The 25323-nt window shown below is 42.9% G+C and overlaps 1 protein-coding gene across 1 annotated transcript in view; it reads right to left on the reverse strand.

The window, feature by feature from the left end:
* Positions 1–25323, reverse strand: part of bcas3 (BCAS3 microtubule associated cell migration factor) — a 299931-nt gene that overhangs the window by 260657 nt on the left and 13951 nt on the right. Inside the window, exons 7-12 of the mRNA XM_070828991.1 lie at positions 23461–23533; positions 8310–8417; positions 8143–8219; positions 4385–4461; positions 3684–3767; positions 216–386 (exon numbers count right to left, since the gene is read on the reverse strand). Of these exons, the coding sequence (XP_070685092.1) occupies positions 216–386; positions 3684–3767; positions 4385–4461; positions 8143–8219; positions 8310–8417; positions 23461–23533 (590 nt within the window). The remainder of the gene's footprint in view (positions 1–215; positions 387–3683; positions 3768–4384; positions 4462–8142; positions 8220–8309; positions 8418–23460; positions 23534–25323) is intronic.

Raw genomic sequence — 25323 nt, forward strand, 5'->3', positions numbered from 1 at the left:
CTGACAAATCAACAATAATAACCACAATGAAGTATTATTACATAGTGTACTTTGTACAAATGTACTGCACACAGTAATTGAAATGTGTGTATACTGCTGTATTGTCTAACACCGACGTTATAAGAATTGTCACATGACTGACACGGGGGGGGGGGGGGACACTTGAGTGTACAAACACATGAACAACAACACACCACAGCAGACACGTGACCGACCTGTCCTTCGCCAACACTGTGTGTGTCTATGATGGTAACCACACCGGGGTTGTGGGGGCTTCGCCGGCTGGCGCTGTGAGGTGTGCCCTCCTCGTCCGGAGTGGCTGCCGGTAGGGTGCCCGCCAGCTGGGTGACAACTTTACCCACCATCGTCAGGCCTGTCTTTAGAGTCTGAAGAACACAGACAGAAAGATCATTTGTGCTTGAATGTTACATCTTTCCCAGTTATATATTCTGCACGTGTGTTATTTCCTGTATTTAGTAGTTCACTTGGTTTGAAGCCTTTGCGGGCAGTGAAGAGGAGGAAAGCTCATCTTCAAAGTGCACATGTGCAGTACAGTGTCCAGTGTGTGTGTGTGTGTGTGTGTGTGTGTGTGTGTGTGTGTGTGTGTGTGTGTGTGTGTGTGTGTGTGTGTGTGTGTGTGTGTGTGTGTGTGTGTGTGTGTGTGTGTGCGCCCCATGTTCACTTGATGCCTGCTGATAACTCCAAGTGCTGATGACTTGTAGCACTGTAGCCGTAGGAGACACTCGAATGTGTGTGTGCGCTTGTGTGTGTGGCTCCTCTGTGTCCGCTTATGGCCCAGCCAGGGTGTCTGGCTCAAACACACCTCTGTGGCTCGATTGAGGGAAATGGATAGTGCTGCTTAAGTGGAGTCTATCTCACCTACTACACTGTCTTTGCCTAATGGAGTCCAATGCGTGTGACTGTGTGTCTGCGTGTGTGTAAGCGCCAAAGGGGCCCCGGAGAGCCTAATCAGGCATTCAGACTAGGCGGCCCTGTCAATACAGCGTGGCGCCTCGCGCTTGTTGGGTCTGAGGATCACCCACTGTCTCTCTTTGCCACTTGGCCAGGCACACTAACAGTGTCTGCTGCCTCTGTGTGTGTGTGTGTGTGTGTGTGTGTGTGTGTGTGTGAAATGCCAGAAGAGCCATCAATTATTAAGGGAGGCGTTTGGCTCCTAATTGATCAACACTAATGTGTTTTCTAATCACTGCAGTTGTGGAGTTCTTAGTGGTAGTCCAAACAGGGGCTATTGATCTGCCAATGTGTGTGTGTGTGTGTGTGTGTGTGTGTTTGTGGGGGGGGGTCTGGAGGCAGATCATGTCTGATGGCTGACAAAAACACATGAACACACACACAGCTCTGGCCTAAAGCTGCCATCTGAACAAATTACGACCTAATTTATGCGAGAGGTTTTTCTCATCCGTCCACCCAGAGACAGGCAGCAGGACTGATGTGGTACACAGATTTACCGTCAGACAGCAGATCTGGGACGGGGAGTCCAGTTGGTCAGAGCTGTTGCACTCTCTCTTTTGTCTTTCTTATAAACAAAAGCCATTACACTTTAATGTTGCCCCCCCTTTTTCTTTCCATGTCTCTGGACGTCAGCACTAAGAGCCAGCGTGTCGCGCCACAAGCCAGAGGGAGATACCTTGTCATCCATATTGAGATATATGGTCCTAAATGAGGAGAGGGCAGGCAACCAGACTGCCTGTCTGCATATCAATACCCCCCCCCCATTGTTCACCCCTTAGCATGCCGCTAACCTGTTAGCAGCACAGTGCTCTTTTTGATGTATACCATCATTAGCCTGCTAATGAGACTTCTCTCACACTGGCTGTTAGCACTCATTAAGTGAAGGGGAAGGGATCCACTTGCTCGTCGTAAATCAATTAAGCCCTCCTCTGGGACCAAACGGAGAAACAGACTAGAACCATATGAGGAGCTAGCTAGTTAGCATGTGTTGGCAAGCGGCTGAATTGGACCAGGAATGAATTTGACCTGGTATCAAAGGGGGCTGCTGGCTGTTAGTGAGCCATCTCAGCGTCACTCCCCTGTGGAGATGAGTGAAACAAGACTATTGGGGAGAAACAGATTACAGTGGGAAAAAACAGATAGGCAGGTTGATGAAGTGTCTCATAAGCTCAGCCCCAGTCAGCCGGGCGGGCCAGGTGGATCCAATGTCAGCACATTTACAGATGGCGGAGGCAGAGCTGGAGGTACTGTATTATGTGCTCTTTTATCCAGGCAAAGCCTAAAGACAGACCAAAGGAGCTTCAGACTGATCATAGCCGCAGTCTGACTGTGAGAACGCTTTTATTACTTCTTGTTTTATTTTTCACCTTTTAAGATTAAAGCAAGCTGGTTTTTGGTTGTCCTTCTGTGGTCAGACATGACTGAGAATAGGTTTCAATGAAGAACCAATACAAAGTTTTGATGGTGCCTTTATTTGCAAGCTGTTGTGCTGCGTTCACTGTCAACATATTTCCCTCAGACTTTTTCTTTAACATTCAATGAAGTGAAAGTGGAGGGGGGCTGGGGACTAGTGTTTGCTGCAGTTTACAGTAAACGGGGTCCTCTGGCAGAAAAGACATCTCTGTATGCTTTCACTAATAGAACACAGGCGTGTTACAGCACACGTTTTTGTTCAGTACAGAACAGAACGTTTAATATATGTGACTCCGTTCAGTTCAGTACACCCTATGAAGCAAATAATTTCAGTCAAATTGGCCTCAAACTCCACATCTGCACATGTGCATGGTATAAATTCTTAAGTGTGAGCCCCACCCAGAGAGTTTTGGCAGCGGCTCGGCTGTTATCTTGTCTTGTTGTTAACGAAAACAGGCTAGTTGGCTGTGCTCAGCGGTACGGGGAGCACAACTAAGGAACCTGAGCTGCAAAGGCCTCCCATCTCACTAAGATTCATCATTCGGAAGCAGTTTGGTTTCCCAGTAAGTTACAGCGGCACTGGATAATTTTTCGTCCAGGGATTATCCAGTGCCCCGTCAGCTGCTCTCATCTCTGGTGAATGGATCTCCAGGACCACAGAGAGCTACTTGACTTTGTAAGGCTGGGAAGTCGAACTTCAGTTTTCATAGAATATAATAATCGAATGGTTGGTTTAAGTAAAGTTAAAGATGCGTTATACGTCTTAATGGAAACAGTTATATGTATATGCAGGTTTGAGTCTTTTGTAAGAATAATGAAATGTTGACCTGAGCGTCTAACCTTTCACAATAAGAGTTGTGTTTAATGAGCCAGCATTTCTCAGAATAGATCTCATTCCCTGTTTTTTATTTTATTTATTACTTCTGTGTTCCCTGGTTTACTGCACGTGTTCAATCTATGACAACAGAAACAAGAACATATCACACTACACATTTCCCTTTAACTTTCTTTAAAAGTCTAAAGAAAATGCAGACTAGCTGCTTCTTCTGGTGCAGATCAACCATCAGATCAGTGTCTCTTGAAATAATCAAAAATAATGTGTGCTGCAGTTTAACATGTTGAGCTGCGAACAGTGTTTCATACTCAGTAGTTCTATACAAGTTAGATTTTTAAAATTCGCTCAGCCCTATCGATGGGAGGACACAACATGACATCTCAGACTTGTAGTCATCATGTCATGTAAGAAGCCTGAAATGTACAAACAAGAAAAAAAAAGGAACATGTGTGTATGTACTTACTTTGGCAGCATTGATCACTGTAGCTGTATACGACTGTGCATTGTCACCACAAGCTCCTCCTCGAGACTGGTGACATCTGATCAGCTGCATCAAACACAAAGATTTGAAGATAAGCACAAGACATACAGTGAAGGCCTACAGAGGATGTATGAAACCAAGAATTTGTGGATTACAGACAACCAAAAGCCTCCCCTCTTCACTCTGCGCAGGAAATTGGTTTTGCTTTCAAAGAAACATTACACAACCAAACAGCCAATCGGCACTGATTTAATTTCAAATACAATATCACTAGAATGGCCCCCTCCCAATACTACTCTTACTGTTCAAAAGAATAGATTTAGTCATTTCTGGAAATGCTTAGGCAGTCACACAAACAGTGGCCCCATCTGTCAATTACTTGAGTGGGCCAGCACCAAAACACTGTTGTGCATTAAATGTATTGCAGAGAGCCCAATAGAACATTCTGGTTTTTGTAAATACTTAACAATCCCATTAAACAGAACAGAACAGAAAACTCCTGTACATCTGTTGATTTTCAAAATGTCATCCTCTCTCATGGTTCTTCTTGGAATGAGTTGTTTATCCAGACAGATTAAAGAGGCAGAAAATAGATAAAATGCATTTTTTGGATTGTAAATATGTCGCTTTTCTGATAAGGCACTTCTGCAATGGATAAGTGTGTGTGTGTGTGTGTAGACTACCTTGTTCTCAGCGTAGGCCAGCCAGCGGCTCCCCAGAGCTATTGGATTGAGGCTGGGGCCGGGGCAGGGGTAGCAGCCTGAAAAGACACAAAGATGGTCATACTAACATACACCAGAGATAATTACAACAGACATAATCATTCTTGCACAAGTTGGTAAATAACCTCATGATCAAAAGTTTGCAAGAACAAACAGATACGCATATGCAGGGATTTTCACGAGCCTCCTCCCGTAAGAGTGTCTGCAACTATTTTAAACCATTAATGTGTTTGTGGGGAGTCTCTTGTTTGGGAAGATAAATGGGAGTCTAATGAGGGTGACGTGTCTGTGTGCTTGTGTGTGTGCACAGCATGACCTAATGGAGACTGTGGTACCCAATAAATTGAGGATGGCTCCTCTGCTGATTGACCAACACAATAATCCCCTTGGGGACACACACACACACAGGCACACACTGACGTGCAAACACAACCGGTGTGCTGTCAGCAGAAATAAAAATAGAAGCCAATAATCCTAAATGACAAAAGACAAGCTGTGCCTTCACAAGCAGATAAATGTGAACATTGGACATTATAAGAACATATTTTTCTCTTCCCACTGGAACAGATGTGGAAGTAAACAAGGCCGTGGACTGCTATGACTAACACCAACACTGAGCTCTCACTGCAGGCGCGTCCATCACTTCTGCTGCAAGACACAATCGACCAAAAACAGGCAAACATGTGCTTGTAAACAGACTGGAGAAATGATTGATACTGTCATAAATATCTTAAAATGCAAGCACATACAGACACTAACTGTCTGCCTGTTTCCAGTATGCGTAAACATAAGAGCAACACAATGCTGATCCAATAATGATCACACCCGCTGCTCTGGAGAACACGGCCGGCCCCTCGGCAAACGCACGCACACACAACCGCACTGAGCTCATGTATGTGCGTGGAGGTGTGGGGGAAATGGCTTGCTGACAATAATTTAGTGCTCAGGGAGCAGATGAGGTGGAGACAGTAATTTAGTGCGCCGTGTTGGGGATGGGGCTGGCGGAGGGGGGGGTTGAGGTAAGCCACAAGGGCTGCTGGTAACGCCAGAGAAGCCTTTTGTGCCTCTCCAAGGCCGAGGGGAGCCCGGGCGGTGAGATAACATGTGTTTGACATCCTGGGTGGAGAGCAGGGGGCTGAGTGGGGAGAGGAAACAGACATGAAGGGTGGAATCAAAGGGAAAGAAAGCAGGGTTCAGGCTTTTGAAGGCCGAGCCCTGAAAGACCTTTGTGAGTTGGTAGTAAGTGATCGCCATTTTCTGATATTTTGTAGTTTAACTCTTAACTGCACTTTTCAAATGCACTTAAAAGTCTCCTTAGGTCAAAAACGTCCTCTCCCAACAACAGTAACTGCTTTATTTTCATACAGTAGTCTGTACAATATAATATACACTGGGTTTCCCCTACAACTGCACAGGCCTGGCACTCCACCACGCCAACAATGCTTCTCCCCAGGCCAACAAGATGCTGATTTTCAGCCAAGATGAACTTGATGATCAACAAGAAAAACAGCCATGTGTCACTGCAGACAGACCAGACGCAGATAGACAAGCTCACACAGTCAGTGGAAAATCTGCAATAAATACAGAGTAAGTAAACAGATTTGGGTTCAGTAATGACTACAAAATGGGAACAAAACAGAGCAGATCTGCTCAAGCAGTCATGCAAGTATTCTCAGGATGAGTACTTCACTGCCCTGCACTCAAACGGCACAAGTAAAACTGATCTGGATGTGGCCGAGTCTGCAGGTTCTAAGGTTGAGCTCACAGGAAAGATCACTGCGTTGCCTGTAGGCAGTTTTAGTCCAGCTTGATGATTTAGAAGACAATCAGAGATTTAATTAGCTGAGAGGTCTGAAATAATCCAGCTTCCAATGTAAGGCCACTGTACTGATGAAGGTAAGGAGTAGGATTATAAGGCCAGACGTGGAAATGTCTTAGCACAAGTGCAATTTGCTGAGAAGTCTAACTAGTCAAACCATAACAGACACCTTTGTGAGCTTCTACGTGTGGTGAAAGCAAGAAAGAGGAGGATTCAAGGAAGAGAAGCTCAACTTGATGGTGTTTGTGTACAAAAGGGATTCAGTTTGGGGAAAAACCTAAAGTTGCAAAAAAGAAAGAGTGTAAAATGATTCTGGGCAAAAGTGCCCTGGATTCCCAAGAGCTTAAAGTGGCAAACCGAGCCCTGCACCAGCAGTAGCTCGGTCCCTTTCCAATGACCTGAGGCAGAACCACTTCAGAGTCCAGCCCCTTCTGCTGGTTCAAAGGTGAGGTCACACTGGCACCAGCCACTGCAGAGTCAGCTGACAGCAACACAAATGAGGGGTGTTGTTCTCTGTAAAATACTGCACAATCATACTACACACTGCAAACTTCAGTGACTTCCTGTATCTCAACTGTGACATCACATCCTGATAGCAGTGCAGTGAATGGAGGACTTGGCTCTTCACCTCACTGTGAAGCTCACAGCTCACAATGTCCTGCCACCTAGGCAGTCAGATCTTATGACACAGTTTGAGGATAAAATGTGTAGAAAAAGTGGATTTTTTGTTTGTTTAAAACTAAATGGGTGAAAAATAACAGCAATTCAAAAATATTCTACGGCGCAGACCGTGATCACTGTGAGTTGCCCCACTAAGGAAAAAGCATATGGAATCAAGACAACCAGAAAATACGTTTTGTGTTTGTGGTGATGAGCGAGCCCCAGCTCAACCCACTTCAATTCAAAGCATGAACGTAAACATGGTACGAGCCTTAAGTGCTCATAAAAACATGACATGTCCACCATCACATCCCCGGAGAAAAAAAACGGACATACAACAGTCATGCAGAGCAGAGCGGAGCAGCACACATTACAGGACCCTCTGTTTACTGCTTTTACGGCTCAAACAGACCAAACAACGTTATGAAGAGGAGGCCCCCGCATTCAGAGACGATTAATAACTATTGAGCATGTTTGGCTTCCTGTGGCCCAGACACTGATAGGGAAGGCAGGCAGACAAAGAGGAGACACATTAAAGCCAGCCAGTAAGGTCAGTTTACTCCAGTCAATGACTTAAGTGGACAGCAATGGCCATGTAATACAGTCTGGCCTTTCTTTCTCAGCCTCCATGAGCAGACATGGCAGGTACAGCCAGGGGGATGCAAGAACCGTGTTGTAAACACTTTTCCTGTGTTGAGCTTCAAATGGAGGGCCTCACATCGTGTTTTGATAAAAGCAGTTTAGTCATGATGCAAAGCCTGAGAGGAGCACTCTGCTGCTCGCCGCGCTGGCTTGTTGCATTATAACCGATGATCTGCTTTGTGTTTGTTTGGCTCGTGTGATGCCAGTGGGACAGAGTCACGGATCATGTTTGGCAATGTTAGTGTTGATGTACTGGGGGGAAAAGAAAACAACGTACGTGACTGCTGCTGTTAGTTTGTGCTACTGCGTATGGAACAGGACACTGGGGTCTGACCCAACGTTTCATTTTTCCATTGGTAATAAAACATTAACATTTCACTTGTTTGTGATCTGAATAACAGCTGATGTCACTAAAAACAAAAACTTAGGTTAAACACCCGTAAAAGACCAAAGAAGCTACTGGACATGGGTTCAGAGACACAGAACTGCTCCTTAAAAGCAGGTACTGCAACATGTGCTATTCTATCAATTGTATCTACATATTTCTACTTAAAACGATAAAAAACAGCTCTGTGTTTTGAAGTTGAAAGTTTCTTACTCGTAACAAAGAACTTCTTGGTGAAGGTGCAGCTGTCAAATGCTGCAATCTTCTCTTGTAGGCTCACAGCAAGAATACTTCAGGAGGGAGAAGACGGTGCATTAATACAGTGAAACTAAACACACTCTGTATCGTCTTTTTCAGATTACTTGATCCAACAGACATACTGTTTGTTGCAGTGGAGATCGTAGATGGGCGTCTTGAACTGAATGGATTTGACCATTTCTCCTGTCCTTAGAGAATACAGGTCAGCGCAGCAGTACGGAGGGCTTGTCCTGAAAAGACAAAAACAAATCCATATAGTCAGTCTCTGAATAGTTAGTGCAGGACACAGACACTTGTTTAAACATTCTCTTTAATATTTGTCCCAGGGTAAAGCACACATTACACGGCTTCTAGGTGATTTAAAAAATATTTGTACTCTTAATATTAGCACTCCTCTGCTTCCTGCCTTCAACACATTTCAAAAAGTGTTATTTTCTAAGAGCAACGTACCACCCTGTTTTTGCATTCAACCACCCTGGTTCTTTTCAAAGTTACATATATATCGACATTAGCATTTTAAAATCATCCAGATATTTAAGCAATCAAGTAAGACTCATGTTGAGACCTCGTCAAATCTGTTTCCCATATGTCCATCATCATTGCTACACAATTGCCAACATGGTGGCGGATGCAGCCTTCACATGTGATAATTATTTTCTTACTGTTCTGTAAAGCTTGACAGTTAACAAATGCTCATAGCACACTATGGTATACTCGACATTTGGCCAAAACTTAAATTCATGCTCATTCCAAATGTAAGAAGAGAGCATCAAACCGCCTGCCAACAAGTTGCACGTCAGGCCAAATTTTGCTCTGGCCATCTCATTCACATGGTGTTTGTCTTCACCACGTCCCACTGGCCAACCCATTCTGAGGACGCATAGTGAATAACAAGGGAGTAAAATGAAGGTCAAAAGGCAAAATGCTTTGTCATGCAACACATTTATAAGAAGCCTTTCTATCACCACGGCAAAGAAGACGGTTACACGAGGGAGCCTATCCAATAGCAAGCAGCGACTGCTGGTAAAAGAGACATAAATCTTAATCAAGCAAGACTTCCCCCACCACCATCACTGCCGCCCCCCCCCTCGTCCCCTGTGTCTCCTCCTGCTCTCAGCGAGGAAAGCTTCTACCGGCCCTCCATTCTCTGTCACCCTTGGCGAGGCCTGTGGTGCCTCGTTGGCTGAGGACGTAGGGGTGAACTGTGGTGTTAGTTTTGTTTCTCGAGCCATAGGACTTGTGCTTTCAACAGTCTATTTAGTCTGCTTTTACACACAGAGTGCAGTTACATGCTTCATCAGTCTCAGCACAGACAGTTTTTGGACACACAGGAGGCATTGGCCGGATCTTAAAGTTACAAGGAAGGTCAAAGCGAGCTAAACTGTGCCTGTAAACATGAAATTGGGAATTTTGTGAATGAAGTTTGGAATTAGAAAAGAAACATTACATTGTAAAAGAACACTGACACCTGCGTGCTACCGCTGATTGTATTTACATTAAAGGTTAGGTTAGAAAGGAAGGTGAGGCTGATTTGACGACTTGATCAATGAGGAAAGCCCCTTCCTGCAGACTAGAGACAGTGTGAGACACAATTAGAAAATAACAAGTTTAAAGAGAGGATAACTATTGCCAAGTCACGGAGGGAAATCTGGACAGTATTCAAAGCTTATAATGGGAAAACTTGTCAATTACAAGACATAGATGACCTCAGCCATGTAGAATATTCCTGCAGCACACCATGTTCCACTGACCGACTATCCTGTTTCAAGGTCTGTCTGTCTGCCCATTCATTACTGTTACTCCTTTTCCTCTTCATGGTGGAAAGAGATCTGCTTCTCCCATTCAAAACTCTGACACATGCACACACTGGGGGAAGTACTAAAGCCAAACAGTGGAGAAAATTAGCCATTTTGAAATATATATATATATATCAGAGTATAACAGAGCAGCAAAGACATCTTAAATCTGACCAGGAAAATGCTGTAAGCACTTGCAGATAGAATAGGAAGGAGAAAAGAGTGATACCACTGCAGTGTGTATTTAGCAGCATCAATAAATCACACACAGGAAGGTTTTCATTTGTTGTAAAGCTACTACACTGCTTTCATCTAGGCTGAACGCTATTGTCAGCATGCAAACATGTTGATGTTCAGCAGGTGTAATGTTGTCTTGGAATGAAAAGTCAGGACACCATCAGAGTCATTAGGATTCACCCTCTGGGGACCATCAACGTCCATTCAATAGTTGCTGAGATATTTCAGTGTGGACCAGCCGACACAGCCGTTACTCGAGCCACGCCTTTAGTATGGCTATACTGGTGTGGCCGTGTTACAGTAGACGGTACAGTGAGTAAATGAGTTCTAAAACATTAAGCGTCCCTTAAAAATTGCATCCACTAGTTTGAAGGCTTATTGGGTATGCCAGGATATCGGAGGCAGGCTTTTAACCCCTTTTACAATTCGTTTGTGTGACCCTCTTGTACAAAGTACTTTGTCTAACCTGGAATGCACATGTGCGTTTGCTCGGCCGATGCACTTCTTTTGAAACAATCCAAACACTCCACCCTGCTGCATCAATGCATTTACCATCTATAAAACCCAAACATGCCACAACTAACACAACTACAAGATAAACAAGAGAATGGCAGAGGCCGAAAGACACTATTCATTCATTTCTATGTCAAATATATATATATATAACAAATTTACAACAGTGCCAGTGTCTGTTTTATTTGCTCTCAGTATTAGACATCTCCCATGACCCTCCTGGACTTAATATGGAGACCATGTCCTTAACCCACACTTGAACTAATGTGAGCATATATGAGAGGTATATATTTATAGATTTATATATTTAATAAAGTACAAAAAACACATGGCACGGTGCTTTGGTTACACAGCAGCGTCGATTTAGCGGGGACATGATATGAACACAAAAGGCAGTAGTAGGAGTCTGGCCTTGTGATATCGTGACCAACTACCTGGCTGTTGTACCTATTGTTATCACATAAAATTCTGCGGCTCTTACTGCAGAGAAGCTTCTCTTTGTTTAGTGGTTAGATTAATATTACAGGACCACTATGTCTGTAGAAAGATGCTCCTTATGTTGCATGAAATGTCAATGAAATGGATCAAAAATACATTTCTATGTCCCCCCTCTCCTAAGAAGCAGCCAATCTAACTGTGCGAATGTCGGTGAAAATGCTCGTCATAATCCTATGTTGGTAATCCTTCCACATGAATGCAGTTACAGCAAACAGCCGGTCATAGTGAGCCTTTAGTCTCCACCTACAATATAATCTGTTTTCAACACAATCTTATGGAACGCCGTCTGTAAACTGTGTGCACAGCTGTCAAAGAATCTGCTTCTGTGAGCCGATGCAGGACCATGATTCCGAGCTGGCACCGTAGGCACAAGCCGGACTGAATAAACTGGCATTAAAGCCAACACACAGCACAACTAACACACACATACAGCACAACACACACACACACACACACACACACAAGTTGGTTGACATGAGGCAGTACTTTGACACACAATTCATTTTTCTTAACGCAGACAAAGGCAGGAACACACACCCTGAAATGCAAGATGAAATAACTGCTGCAACAATATCCAACAACCATCTTGATGACTGATACATGAACTAAAGCCACTGGGAGTGTATCTGTCCCATGTACACACACACACACACACACACACACACACACACACACACACATACAGACATTTATAAGTACAGATACACACTAGTGTGGCTATTGTATGTTTCCCGAGCCAGCGGCTGGACAGCAACGGCGCCAAGTGAGCCTTCAGATCTCTGAGCCCAGGCCCAGAATTAAAACATTGTTCCAGGACTGGTCATGTATCGAGTGTGTGTGTGTGTGTGTGTGTGTGTGTGTGTGTGAGAGAGAGAGAGAGACGCTGCTTGGACGTTAGAGAATGTGTGTTCCTCCCTCCAATCCCAGCAAATACTTACTGGAGAAGATAAAAGAGGTGCCACAGAGAAAAAAGTTTTAAACGAAGATGAATTTTCCCATCCTGATGGTTAACGTCTCGGTAAACATTTCAAAGGTCCTAACGCTGCGAGCACGGCTACCATTACCAATCAAGAATACAGGCATTAAGATTAATACAAAAATTTCACTCGACGATAATTTACTTTCAGGCGGCTGCATCATCGATTTCAGCATTATCAGAGTCCGATCAATCCAATTCAAAGCTCTATCCCGAAAAATGGGCCTCTGGAATTGATTCAAAGGGACAATGATAACCCACTATTATAGAATCAAAATGGCACAGGGTGCAATTGTTTTGCTTTTGCAGTATTTTAACAAATGACCCAGTTCTAATGGAGGCAATGCAGGGTCAGATGTAATAAGATTTCCTGATGCCGGGGACGTTGGGGCGTAGGTTGAAAGCAAGGCTAAATCACAATTATCATTATGGATCATGGCGGGATGTCAGTCTTTGCACATGTTAAGGTGACGCCGAGCACCATTCCCCAGCTCAGTAACAGGCCTATTATGATGGCCCTATTAGATCAATGTGTCAATTACTATTACTCAAACTGGCCCTTGGGTCTGAAAGGATACAAAATGAGGGAGATGAAGGAAAGGAGGCTTGGCTCATTTACTTCCTTCGATAGGACAAGAAGCTACTTCAGAAATTAAGGAGAAAATGGAGTGACCCTGCCAGACACGGAACACATAAAATACAGGATGATAGTAGCAAATGAAAAATTACACTTCTGTTAAGTTGAGCTGTTGATATTTCATTAAAATGAGCACTGTTTCTCCAAAAAAAAGGGTAGGAGTTTACATTTATATATCAGACATCAAACATCAGTAGTTTTCTGGCACCAACTAAAATGTGTCTCTGGGAAGATGTTAACTAATTATTGGTCAGAGTCTTGTTTACTTATTCGCTGATATAAATACTGATTTACACAAGGCTAAACCATGCTAGCAGCTCTGAGGTGGTAAGCAATGCTTTGAGCTAAAAGCCAGCATCAGCTTGCTTATCATCCTCTCAGTGACAATGTTAACATGTGGATGGTTTGAAGGTCAAATGTGCTCAGTTTTCTGTACCAAATCTAATGGCAATCCATCTTCAATCTTAGACATCTCACTTAATGGTGGCTCTAGATGCCATTGGGATACATCCTCAGGGAAGCATGAGTGCCTGAAAAACATGTGGTGCCAATTCAACAGGTAAATGTGGAGAAGGTTAACTGGATAGGTGAAAACTTTGACCTCCTGGTGGCGCTATGTGAAAAAGTCAGGGGGATCATCAAAGTCACTAGAAATTATCTTCTGGTGACCTTGAATGTCTGTACTAAAATTCATGGCAATGCATGTACAGTAATGCAGGTATAGTTGTTGAAGAATTACTGTGAAAAAGTGCTAAGGGCATAGAAATGCATCCACATGTCTGTACAAAATGAATGTTCCTAAAAAGGTTTTGTAGAAAAGTGTTTTAATACTCTGAAGAATCTGAAACTGTAACAAGTGAAAACTATTAGACTTTGGTCAATGATCTTTCTAACTTGCTGCTCTAAAGGAAGCAGAAGGCACACCTGCTGAATCCATCTCCCCTTGGATTGGCCCTACAGTAAACTCTGGCTGTTTAGGTCATTTTTCTTTCCTACTGCACTGCCACTGTGCTCCGCTGTACCAGATTTGGAAAAGCTCCTAACAACACACTGGTTAATGTGACTTTTATAACCATGTGTGAGTCTTAATTTTAGATATGCAACTGTTTACAGTGGTCATTAAGGACCATTATGGATGGTGCGTGTCTTATTACTGTGCCATTATCATTAATCTAGTCTGTACACTTCCTCCTTGATGAAACATGTTGACATCTGTTATTTTAATTTTCACATCTATGCTACGCTTATTCCATGAGCACTTTCCCTCTGCCTGAGAGAATCTCCACACATCTTTTTATGAACGTGAACTGAAGCAGGGGATCAAAACCGCACGATTTCATGTGGCTGTGGAAAGCATAGATGGAAGCCTGAGGAGGAATTATAAAGCAGGCAAATAAATTCATTTACAAGGAAGGGACGTCACCACATTTCCGACTGGTGCAAAGTTTTACAAGCTCCCCAAATACGGACGACAATTACATGCTGTGGAAATGCTAAACAAATACAACCTCGGTTTGGGAAGTCAAGCCGGGCTCTGCTGAAAGAGAGAGCTCTCATGCTCCAACTGGAGACTGTTGAACTTCTGAGGAATGGTGTTTCCACCATTCAGCTGATTGGGCCTTTTGAACACTGAAACCAGAACTGTACGATGAACATTGCCAATATCCATAAATCGTTTACGCCAACATTCGAGTTTTCCCTAGAATTGTATTCTTGGCAAGACAGAGAAACCTCTCAAAAAGTTTTTAGACTACAAAAAGCAACAGAAAACAGACAAATACCAGTACTTTGTATTAGCAAATATGTACCCGTGACTTACGTTTATGTTGATTAAATCTAAGGTTGACATTAAAAGTTGGTCTTTGACCTTGGAAATAGAAACTGACCACCTAATCTGACCTCAAGCACCACTTTGTAGTTATTCTGGAGCTTTCAATCCTTTCACACAAACCTTTTCCAGAGGTGGGAGTTTGTCCAATACTCAGGAAATCATATTATGTTCAAATTTTCACATTTTGTTAGCCTCTTGCTCGTGTGTGCATCGACATTTCCATCAAAACTGGAAAAGAACAACTGTATTTCAAAATTCTTTTAGCTACTCTCTAGCTCTTGTTATTTGTTTTGTTACTTACTCCCACTCCTATCATTCACAGCTCAGACCCCCCTCCACTCTCACACACACACACACACACACACACACACACACACACACACAACAAACGCTGGCCACATCAGAGCCTGCTGGGGGCCTGGAGGGAGCCACAGTGATTCCGGCAAGCTGCAGGCATTAGTAGGAAAGTAATTAGGGTAAAAAGTTCAACCACAGCTCCATGTCTGCAGAGCTGCCAGAAATGCATTTCCTTCACTGTTTAATACTGCACATACAGTATAATGGAAGCATTTTGGAAACACACTGGCCTATGTGTGTCCATGGGTGACTGAGGGTGGGGGGGCACCTTATCCACTCTTAGTGTTTATGTGCTAAACCATCATATTATAGCTAAAGGTGAGCTGCATAGCAAACAAAAACATTCACTCTTGTTGTACTGAGAGTAAATATGAAGAATATCAGTGTTGTAACTTTAGGAACTACCCACCAATAAATAGTTTAACAATGAACAGAAATTCAACATGAGAATTTATGTATATGCAGTCCATAAATTCAGTTTATTCCTCCTTCCTTTGACAGCACTGGAGTGGATATTAATATTCATTACCCAAACCATAGCCTGCATTAGATCCAATTTTAGCCATTTTAGCCTTGTGTGCCAATTTTCTGTCCAAGTTAAGTGGAAGCACTTGACACAAGAAACATCTGGTATGGAGGAGTTATTTCTTCTGCTTTGACATCTCAAAGCTGTATCTAGAAATGTGATTAGTTAACGTTGCCTTCTATCTGCTTGTGCATAAGGATGTGAGCAAAAGAGACAGCTTCAACCCAGGAAATAACGTTCATGTGTTACAATGTGAATGACTTCATGATTATTTTATCAGGTTCTAAGAATTCAGGCTCTCAAAACTCACTTTCCAGCTTTTACAAATGACTCCCCACCCACTAAAGGTTCAAGACACTCTAAATAAGCTGCCACCCACCTACTGGCATCGTCTTCCACTAAAAATTGCATGTCAGAGCAATGAGTGAACAACTGAAAATGTACCTTTAAACCAGTCTCATTCTGTGGCCAAAACAGATCAGCAGAACTGTTATTTTGTCAGAGGCCACCAACTGAGACAACTGCGACAGGAGACACAAGAAGTCAGATTGGTGAATGACCAGTTGAAACCACTCAAAGCCTAACAACTCTACAAGCTGTAAAGGCACAGGTTTTCTAGTCACGGTAGACCTTGAATTATATGGCCTTCCAGTCTGCACGAGAAGGGCTGATCAAAGCAACAGTCTGCAGATGCTCTTTGGGAAACAGACTCCATGACAGGATGACGGCATGCTAAATACCAATAGCAGCCACACAGTCCATTTTCTACATGCATATCACAGCGTCCTGTGTTAACGTAGTGTTAACACTCCAACCTCAGACAAGGACTTCCTTCACTGACTTTCAGCAGCAGCAGGCGAATCCTTGGAGAGAGTTTGATCTCACTGCTTTACGACACAGTAGGGTAGAAATTATGATGACATATTGATGTTTTCCTGACAGGAAATGAAACAAACAGACTGGAAATAGAAACAAAAAAACTGAAATATTGATAATAGAAACACTTTTTATGCTCAGGTTTTACGTAGACAGCCACATAATATAGGTCAATAATATAATCTAGGTTATATGTGAAAAAATATGATGCCAAAGTAAAAAAGTTTAGTTACCAATAAGTGATTTGCTTTAGGCACCTGTGAGACATCAACAACGTATGTGCAGTTTAAAACAGCTGATAAGTTGATTCAGCTACGTGACAACCCTGTCACGTTGATGTAAACGTCCTTGCCAGAAACAGTGTTGCACACACAGTGATGCTGTTGCAAAACTACTGTGGGGCATCTCCACTGGAAACATGCAATTGGTCTTCTCTTTTACTGTCCAATTCACCTTTCAACTACACCTTTTACAAAGAAACGTCTCCTCTTACGCAGCAAAACTATTCATCTCTGTAATGTCACCTTGTGTTGGCGACACCATAATAATATGGGCATCTCTATTAAATATAGCTCTGCCAGCAGCCATTTGAAATGAATAAATGAATGAAATAAGAAATACACACAGCTACTTTTTCCATTGACTTACTAACAATTTTAATGTCCACGACGTTCACCATCTTAGTTTAACAGGCTAGCATGCTAGCATTTATTAGCACTAAACACAAATCTCCATCGTCAGTAGGATTCATTGCTTAGGGATTTTTCATCCTCATTGGCTGAGAAATGCCTCTGCCTGAACAAGCTAGGTCGCTTCTGAGCTCTCCTAAATATTGGCAAAGATGGAGGAAGGTAACACAAATCCTTTCCACAAGTCAAGATAAAGTGTTTTTACTCCTAAAGCTAAAAGTAGGACCAAGAATGCATCAGATGACTTTTTGGTCACTTCAGATCGATTAAGACTCTAGATAAATATGGAACCACCAGTGTAACGTAACTAAACCAAAGCTCCTTCATTTTTAATCCAACATCTGAAGAAAATTACATTAGTTTTGTTGTACACTTGGTTTAATGTAAAAGGAGAGGGAAAGTTTAAACTCTAGTAAAATAAAATATTAATTGCTTTGACCGCAGAGGCCTGGTTTAGGGAATGGGGTTGTGGTAAAGGTTTGAAAAGTCATTACTAATCATTCAGCCTGTCGGGTGTGTTTATATGCACCACTTCCAGTACTACCAAGTTCAATCTGACTTCCGATTTGAAAGGGGAAAACTGGCGAGGCAGAACACATTTTCGACAGACATAAAACAGACATTCAAGTCAAAATAAACGCTCCGGAGTGAAGCTTGAGCCTCGAAGCCGTGCCTATGCACTCAAGTGTGTACGTATGTATGTGTGTGTGCGTGTGTGGGGAAATGAAAAGGGGGAAGTGGAAGACCAGATTACAGCTACTCTCATTTCCACGGCGGGGCATGACAAAAGGGTCCGGGAACGATTTCATCAAATCCATTATTTTCCGTGGAGAACATGACATTCCTGCCCACAAATTGAAGACAAACTTCGGAGACCAGGAGGAAGAGATCACTAGTGTCTATGGTTCTGGGGTGACGTCCTCTCTGAATACTGAGATCACCATGGACACACCGTCGGTAAAACTTCCCGACAAACCATGATGACAGTAAAAGTACAAACAGAATATGCTCGGAGTGTCCAGGATAACTTCCGTGAGTCACTGATGGTACATACAGCAGGCTTGAACAGCCTGTGCCTGTGCCTGTGCCTGTGCCTGTGCCCGTGGGTGGTCATAATGTGACAGTGAAGAACACCATAACCTCATGGTGGATAAAAAGCATCACTTCTCCAAATCCCCTTAATCTGGTGGCTCGTTTTATACAAATGCTTGATGATTTCCATTTAATACACTTTAGAAGACGGATACATCCGGTCCACAGAGCAAAACCTGTCATGAAAATGCACTGAAACACGAGGGCTTAGTGCCACAAAGGGCTTCTGCCATCAAAAGTGTTTGTCATCAAAAGTGTGTATGTGTCAGCTAAGTAGAATTTGTTGCCTGAACCCATATAATTAATAACCTGCATTATTTCTCTACAGGATTTTAAGCAGATTTAAATATAGATGGTCAAGAGTATGAAATCATATTTGCTGTACATTCACATTTCACTTTGCATGGCAGTCTTTTGCTAATGTGAGGGGCAGGAGGTGGCCGGTGGCATCCAAATGATAATGGACAGAGATGGTGTCGCAATGTCTTTGCTTGTTGCACTGCAAAAGACACACATTAGTCATGCTAGAGTAGAAACTGAATCACTATCCATCTCTCCATTTGTTATCTTAGAAAGGCATCAGGCTGACAGCATCCGTTCAAGATGATGTGCACAGTCTGAACCCTTGGTACAGTAATTGTTAAAAAACGGGTCACTCTGGTCTGGTTTGATTGGAAATTGTTGACTCCGAAACCAGTGACACAGATCACTGTCAAATAACTATCTATGCAACTACATATACTGCAGGGAGACTGGATCTACAATGACATTGTAAAGACGCAGAGAATCAACTCCATCTGTCCACGGCCCTTAGACAGTGCATGCAGTGGGAACAGGGCTATAAAAAGTGACCAGCTCGTTCAATAAAGTTGCCACATTTGATTTCTGTGAGAACATAAACAGGTTTGTGAGGTGACTGGGTTATATTACAGGAGTATCAGCAAAAAAATGCATGAAAAGCTAATATTTTGGAGTAATATTTTTCATCTGTAGTGACAACACTGACTTTCACAGTTACCTCAACTTCTTTTACTGCCTATGTCTCCCAGTGGTTGAGACAACACAGGAAAGAGCTCAATATCTAGCTCATTTCAGAAGGAAAACAAAACCTACAATGGACAAACTACAATAATACTGAATGTAGCTCCACAATACTGAAATACTGAATGAAATACAAAAGAAGTTTCTTTCCTCAGGCTGTAAGACTGCTTAACTCATCCTCTGCACTCCGCCATAAAAATATTTTTCTTTTTTTGGGAATACTTCCACAAAGTTTCAATACTCATGAACATCATGAATGATATAATGGAAGAAAAAAAAAAAAAAAGGGAAGGAAAGTTTAGAATGTATGACAAGCCGACACTGGCTTTGGGATTTGAAAACAGAGACCCCTTAAAAATAAGAACATGAGACAGTGGGGTTGACAGTGGTAACTTTCATGGCCCGGAGCAGATAAAAGCTCAGTGATTGTGCAGGCCTCAACGGTGACCAAGATATCCACTCAGAATATCCATCTGTTTTAGCCAGAGCCCCGAAATAGCACATCCAGTAGTAATCTGCACGGTGAAAGAGGACTATATTGGTTAAAAGAAAAAGGGACCACATCCTCCCCGCATCTGGAGATGTTGTGAAGGGGTAGCTGGAGTTTGGAAATGTCACCAACAATTCCAAAATTCTGGAGAACAAAGCACGCTTATTCATCACTGAACTTTTGCCCAAGAAGTGTGTGCTCTCAAACACCCACAAACAGTTAAGGTGCCTCTGTCTTGGCCGTAAAATGCACATTCATTGGGAGCGAGCAGTCTTAAATCTCCCAGAATTTGAATACCTGTGGACATAATTAAAATGAATGAAAATAATAACAACAGCAAGTCGGGGAAGGAAACACAAATCCTTTCCAGAAATGTGAGCAGACATAGCAGGGTCTGCAATGGCACCAGCATTCTTTACTAATTCCCAAAGCCCACTGGCACTGGTGCAGAGGGTGAAAGGGACGCATATGTAGCTTTACTGTCAAGAAAATCACTGGATCCATACATTGTTTGGACTTAACGCATAATCCTTTCCATTGATAAAATTATGTTGAGTGTGCCTGGATGGAAATCCACAAGTACAGGGCTTCAGCACACATGCTTTTTCCCTTCTCTGGTTTTCCTTTAATTTGCAAATCTTGTAATCTAAGCCTAGAGCTGACTGAACCAACTTCTAAACCAGCACCGCTGTAGCAGCCAAGGCTCCAATCTGTTTTCCATTTAAGTGTCAAGACGGCATCCTTTTTGGTGGTTAACAAAAGCTGTTATTTCAAAATGATTATATGCTAAAAATTGTGTGAGGACCTTAGTAAGTTTATGAACAGGCCCAATGGAAAGTACTGCGCCGCACCCGGAAGCCTTTTTCCTTCTCGTCTTTGACCAGAGCGTTATTTACCAGGCACTTCTGTAGGGGGAAGAACCGGGCTGTGCCATTCAGCCAGAGGTCAGGGTTTCTGCCTTTCAACACAGTGCATGTTTTCAGCATTAGTGTCGAGCGACGCCTGGATGATTCGCCAAACCGTCAAAGCGCTGCCTGTCTCAGTGTCACTGAGGACATAGGAAAAGCAGAAGCAACGGCAAAGGCGTCAGAGAGACAGGGCGGCAGTCCCTGGAAAACATCAAGAAGGTGGTCTCCATCAGGGCCCAGCTGAAGACAGACTTCCTTATTTCATTTCCCGGGGAGGATATATTGAGTTAAGTTTTGTGTTTCTCTGGGAGAGCAGCATAAGTAAGTGGGAGGGGAGGGGCCCATGGACTGGGTATGGAAAGGCGATACAAAATGCCTTGGGGTCTGTCACTTTTTAATTCACTTTCTTGCACTAAACAAAGACAAGACGTTCCCAATCTCATAAGCGCATCTGTTCAGTCTAAGTTCAGGTAGTGCCACGGTGCCACTGAGAACCCATGACTCACGGTCGCTAAGCCCACATCACTGGCTCAGCTCCAGTTGGGTGCATGTGAAGGCTTCATAACAAAAAGTTTGGTGTCCTTTGATGCTTCTTATTATTAACAGAAAATTACTCTCAGATGCAGGATGTGTTCTTGCATAGAGTGAAACACTTTCCACGCAGTTCTCCACTTTTTAAAGACAAAATATATATATGTAAGGATGGGCCATTCAAACAGCACACGGACGCTGCTCTGATTTCTCTCTTGTTCTGGTTTCCAAGCAGTCTGCCTACTTTTCAGGTATAGTTCCCTGGAAACTAGCTCCCTCTCTGGCAGTTTTATTAGGTAAAGTAGACAATTATGCAATTACATGCAATCCAATACAACAGATCTGCCAGACATTCGACATTTAGGAAGATTATGATGTTCAATTTTTACTTGTACTCCTTTAGGTAGTAGTTAGTGGTGGTGTTGTACTGGACTGCATTAAATGGAAATGTGTTTCTAATATTCTCCCCCCTCATGTTTGTAAATGGGTTGAACATAACATTGGAAACACCTCTCAGCATAAGGCTGCCCACTTCAATACACTGCACTGCAACACTGCAACACACAACCTCAATATCAAACATATGGCTAAGTTAATACTTCTCTGACAGCGTCACTCAAAACTGAACATCACCATTGTTGTAAGGATAAAACTTAGGGCTGAGCTGAGATGTACTGAATTGCATTAGATATTATAGATGTACCTAATAAAGTGGACACTGAGTGTTTATGTCAGTGTTTCCCAATCCCGGGCACCAGGACCAGGACTGGGAACCACTGGTATAAAGCCAGTGCGTCTCACTGAATGATGCTGCATCTTTTCACCTGGGTCACTAATCACCTGGCTCTCTGCCCCGGTGTGAAACAACAACTCACCGGAAAAGACCAGGAGGTCAAGGCTCAAGGAAAAGGTTCAATCTAACTGAGACGGTCAGGTCCACAGTGCGGTTTGCTGTACCGACATCTGCACCGCTGTCAGTCAGTATTTTAATCCCAATACACCAAACACATCCTTCAAGTGTAGCAATGCTAAAGGGACACCTCCACTGCTCATGGGAATGTAATGCAGTCACAGACAGGATGAGCCAGATCAGAAAACTGAATCATCCATTCTTTGGCACAGTTGTGTATCCTGTATCCAGGTGTTGTTATTACTAAGAAGAGCCGTGCTCCAAATGACTTGTGCCTGTCACGAGCTAAGACAGCAGCAGCTACAGGGTGTAAAAATGTGAACGAATCAAGTATGAATGAACATATCGAGGATTTATCATCATGTGTTGCTATGGGAACACTAACATACACTACTAAAGGAAAGCTGGGAGTTTCTGAAGATATGTGAAGGAGCTTCATAGAGTTTTAGAAATAAAATGTTGATAACCACCAGTAACGCCAAAGACTGGGGAGGGGAAGAGGCAACCGGAATAAGATAAAGTGGAGCAGCCGACGTGGTCTTGTTACTACTGTAACACTGTTATACTCACCTCCGTTTTATTTACCATGTTTTTATTATTTGCCAGCTCATGTGATGGTACACTCCATTTTGTTAATGTGTACTGTTTGTTATAACTGAAAAAACATTGTTAAAACATCAACATATGATGTTCACAGAGTCCTAATTTCAGAATGTGTCAATAGACTGAGATTCACCTCGACTGGCCATTGATTACCACTTAGCCCTCTTCTTAGCTATTTTCTTTGGGGGGGAGAACTTAATAACTAGAACTAAACTAATCTAATAGACGAGGCAGTAAACAAAAAATGAGTCCCAACTAGAAACTATTCAATTCTTCAACAAACCTCACACTTTATATAAACACATTATATATTCCAATGGTATGTTTGCCTTAATGACTGTGTGTGTGTGTGTGTGTGTGTGTGTGTGTGTGTGTGTGTGTGTGTGTGTGTGTGTGTGTGTGTGTGTGTGTGTGTGTGTGTGTGTGTGTGTGTGTGCGTGCGTGTGTGTGTGTGTGTGTGTTGGGGAAACCGTGGTGTTGTTTTTGATTGTTTATTCTAATCCATTTTGAACATATTACTATTGTTTATTTTTGACCAAATTACAATAAAGACGTAGAGCGTTGCCCTCAAGCCAGTTCCATTCCAGCTGAATATACTCGCAGTAGCAGTAACTTATATGTGGCTGATGAGTGACTGCAGTGTTTGGTTGGAATCTTGCGGTAGGACGTGGAGGAAGACAGCAAAGGACTTTAGCCATAAAAAATATCTAAAGTCTTGTTTACAGGAGGTGATGTCAACTTCATTAGGAGGCATGAACTCACCCAGAGGACCCTGTGCTCTTGCAAACCCCCAGCAGGGGCCTCTTGTCGGCAAAACTGTCCGTCTTCAGAGGACCTGAGGAGGAAGAGGAGTCATCGAAAGAGGCAGATGAGAAACAGAGTGATGTGCACACAACAAAGAGGGACATTCTTTAAATGAACATGTGAGGCCTCCAGTGCTGCCCGCCCTCATTCAACAGGCAGCCTATTACCATGACAGGAAACGTGCTGATTACATTACTACTGTTGCCCTGTAATTCAATTATGGTCACGAAACATTTTCGATGAATGGAGATGTTTTTCCAAAATCAGCCCTCATTTTGCAAGTTCAGTGACCACCTTCTTCTGGTCCTCCACCGTGCAAGCCTTTCAAAGGAAACTCGAGGGAATTATAGCACAAACAAAAAGCTGGACTGAAATATGAAAAAATACAAAAATGTATATATAAAAAATAAAAATCTTCTAGGTGCTGCAAATGGGGCTGAGGTTTTCTTTCTATGTCCTTGTTTGCTTTTGGGCTTCAGGGTGGAATTACAGCATGGTAAAAAGCCAGCAGACATATTCATAAAAATGAAGAGAAAACACGGTGCATTAAGTGGACTGATCCCATATTTTCCCTGATTGTCCCGGTCTTGAGAACGGACAGAGGATCAGGGGATTGAGGGGATGGGGGTGCTTGGATTGAAGAAGATGTTACCCTTTAGAGGACTGTAATTTGAGGCTTGACAGTAATCAGCCCGAGTTCCTGTGGTATGGCGTGAGAGCAAATGTGCCTTCCCTACCAGCCTTTAACACTCCCGACAGGGTCCTTTCTTCTTTAATGTTTCTGTCGTCAGACATCATTTCTAGTCAACATGTTGAGCCGTAACATAAATATGACTCTCCAAAACTTAGCGAATTGGCACGTTTACTAAAATAGACTTTCTGGGGAAAAGAAATGCAACATTTAATGAATAAAGAGACTCTGATTTGATTACTAGTGTAATGGACAGTAACTGAAGCAAGTACTGCCGACCGGCATGTGGACTTTAGCTTCGGTGTAACAGAAGGGATGGGTGCATGTTTAGATAATACTATAATGTGGCCAGAAACATTACAGACAACATGCTTATTGTTAACTTGACAGAATGACTTTCACAGAGTGGGAGCATCCTGAGTGTAGCTCTATTGTGAAGACATTCAAACTGACCTCTGCAGAAGAAGAGCACAAAGACCTACAGTACATATTATTCCATATATTCTCTTTCCTCAATGCTCATTTGTTATCAGCCAGGGGAGCAGCGCAGCCTCATTTTCCAAGACAACGGAAGATCATAGGTTGTAAACTCCAGAGAGGATGTGGATAAACGCATTTACTCCCTTTGGAAAACCAGCACTTCCCTCTCTATTCTAGGAAAGGGGAACCTTGCCTTATTATAATCGACACCTATTTTCGGGTCTTTCTAATTCCGCCCACCCACAGCATCGCGTCCCAGACAATTGGCCTTTTAATGGCTCACCACAGTGCAACACTGTTTGCGCCCTAGCAGATTGCAATCAGCGTCCTTCCCTCCAGTAGTACAATTCATATTTATTTTCTGCTGAGAGAATTGCTCCCCTCATGTGTTGGGTCTATCTGCTGCTTCTTATTACTGTGGTTTGCTTTCATCCTCTTCCAGCGCTCTTCAAATGCTGCCATTGTGTCTTGTTGAAATCTGCCAAAAGACCGGAACAGGGACGAGAACAAAAAGGCGATTTTCTCACCAAAAAATGCCACAAACCAGCGGGGCTTTATGGCAGCTTTCACAGCACTGATTGACACCTGCAGAGATGAAATTTAAACTCCATGTCTGGAAAGGATCTAATCGGTGTAACAACTAAACCATT

This window comes from Pempheris klunzingeri, chromosome 4 (genome assembly GCF_042242105.1).
Source record: "Pempheris klunzingeri isolate RE-2024b chromosome 4, fPemKlu1.hap1, whole genome shotgun sequence".
NCBI lineage: Eukaryota > Metazoa > Chordata > Actinopteri > Acropomatiformes > Pempheridae > Pempheris > Pempheris klunzingeri.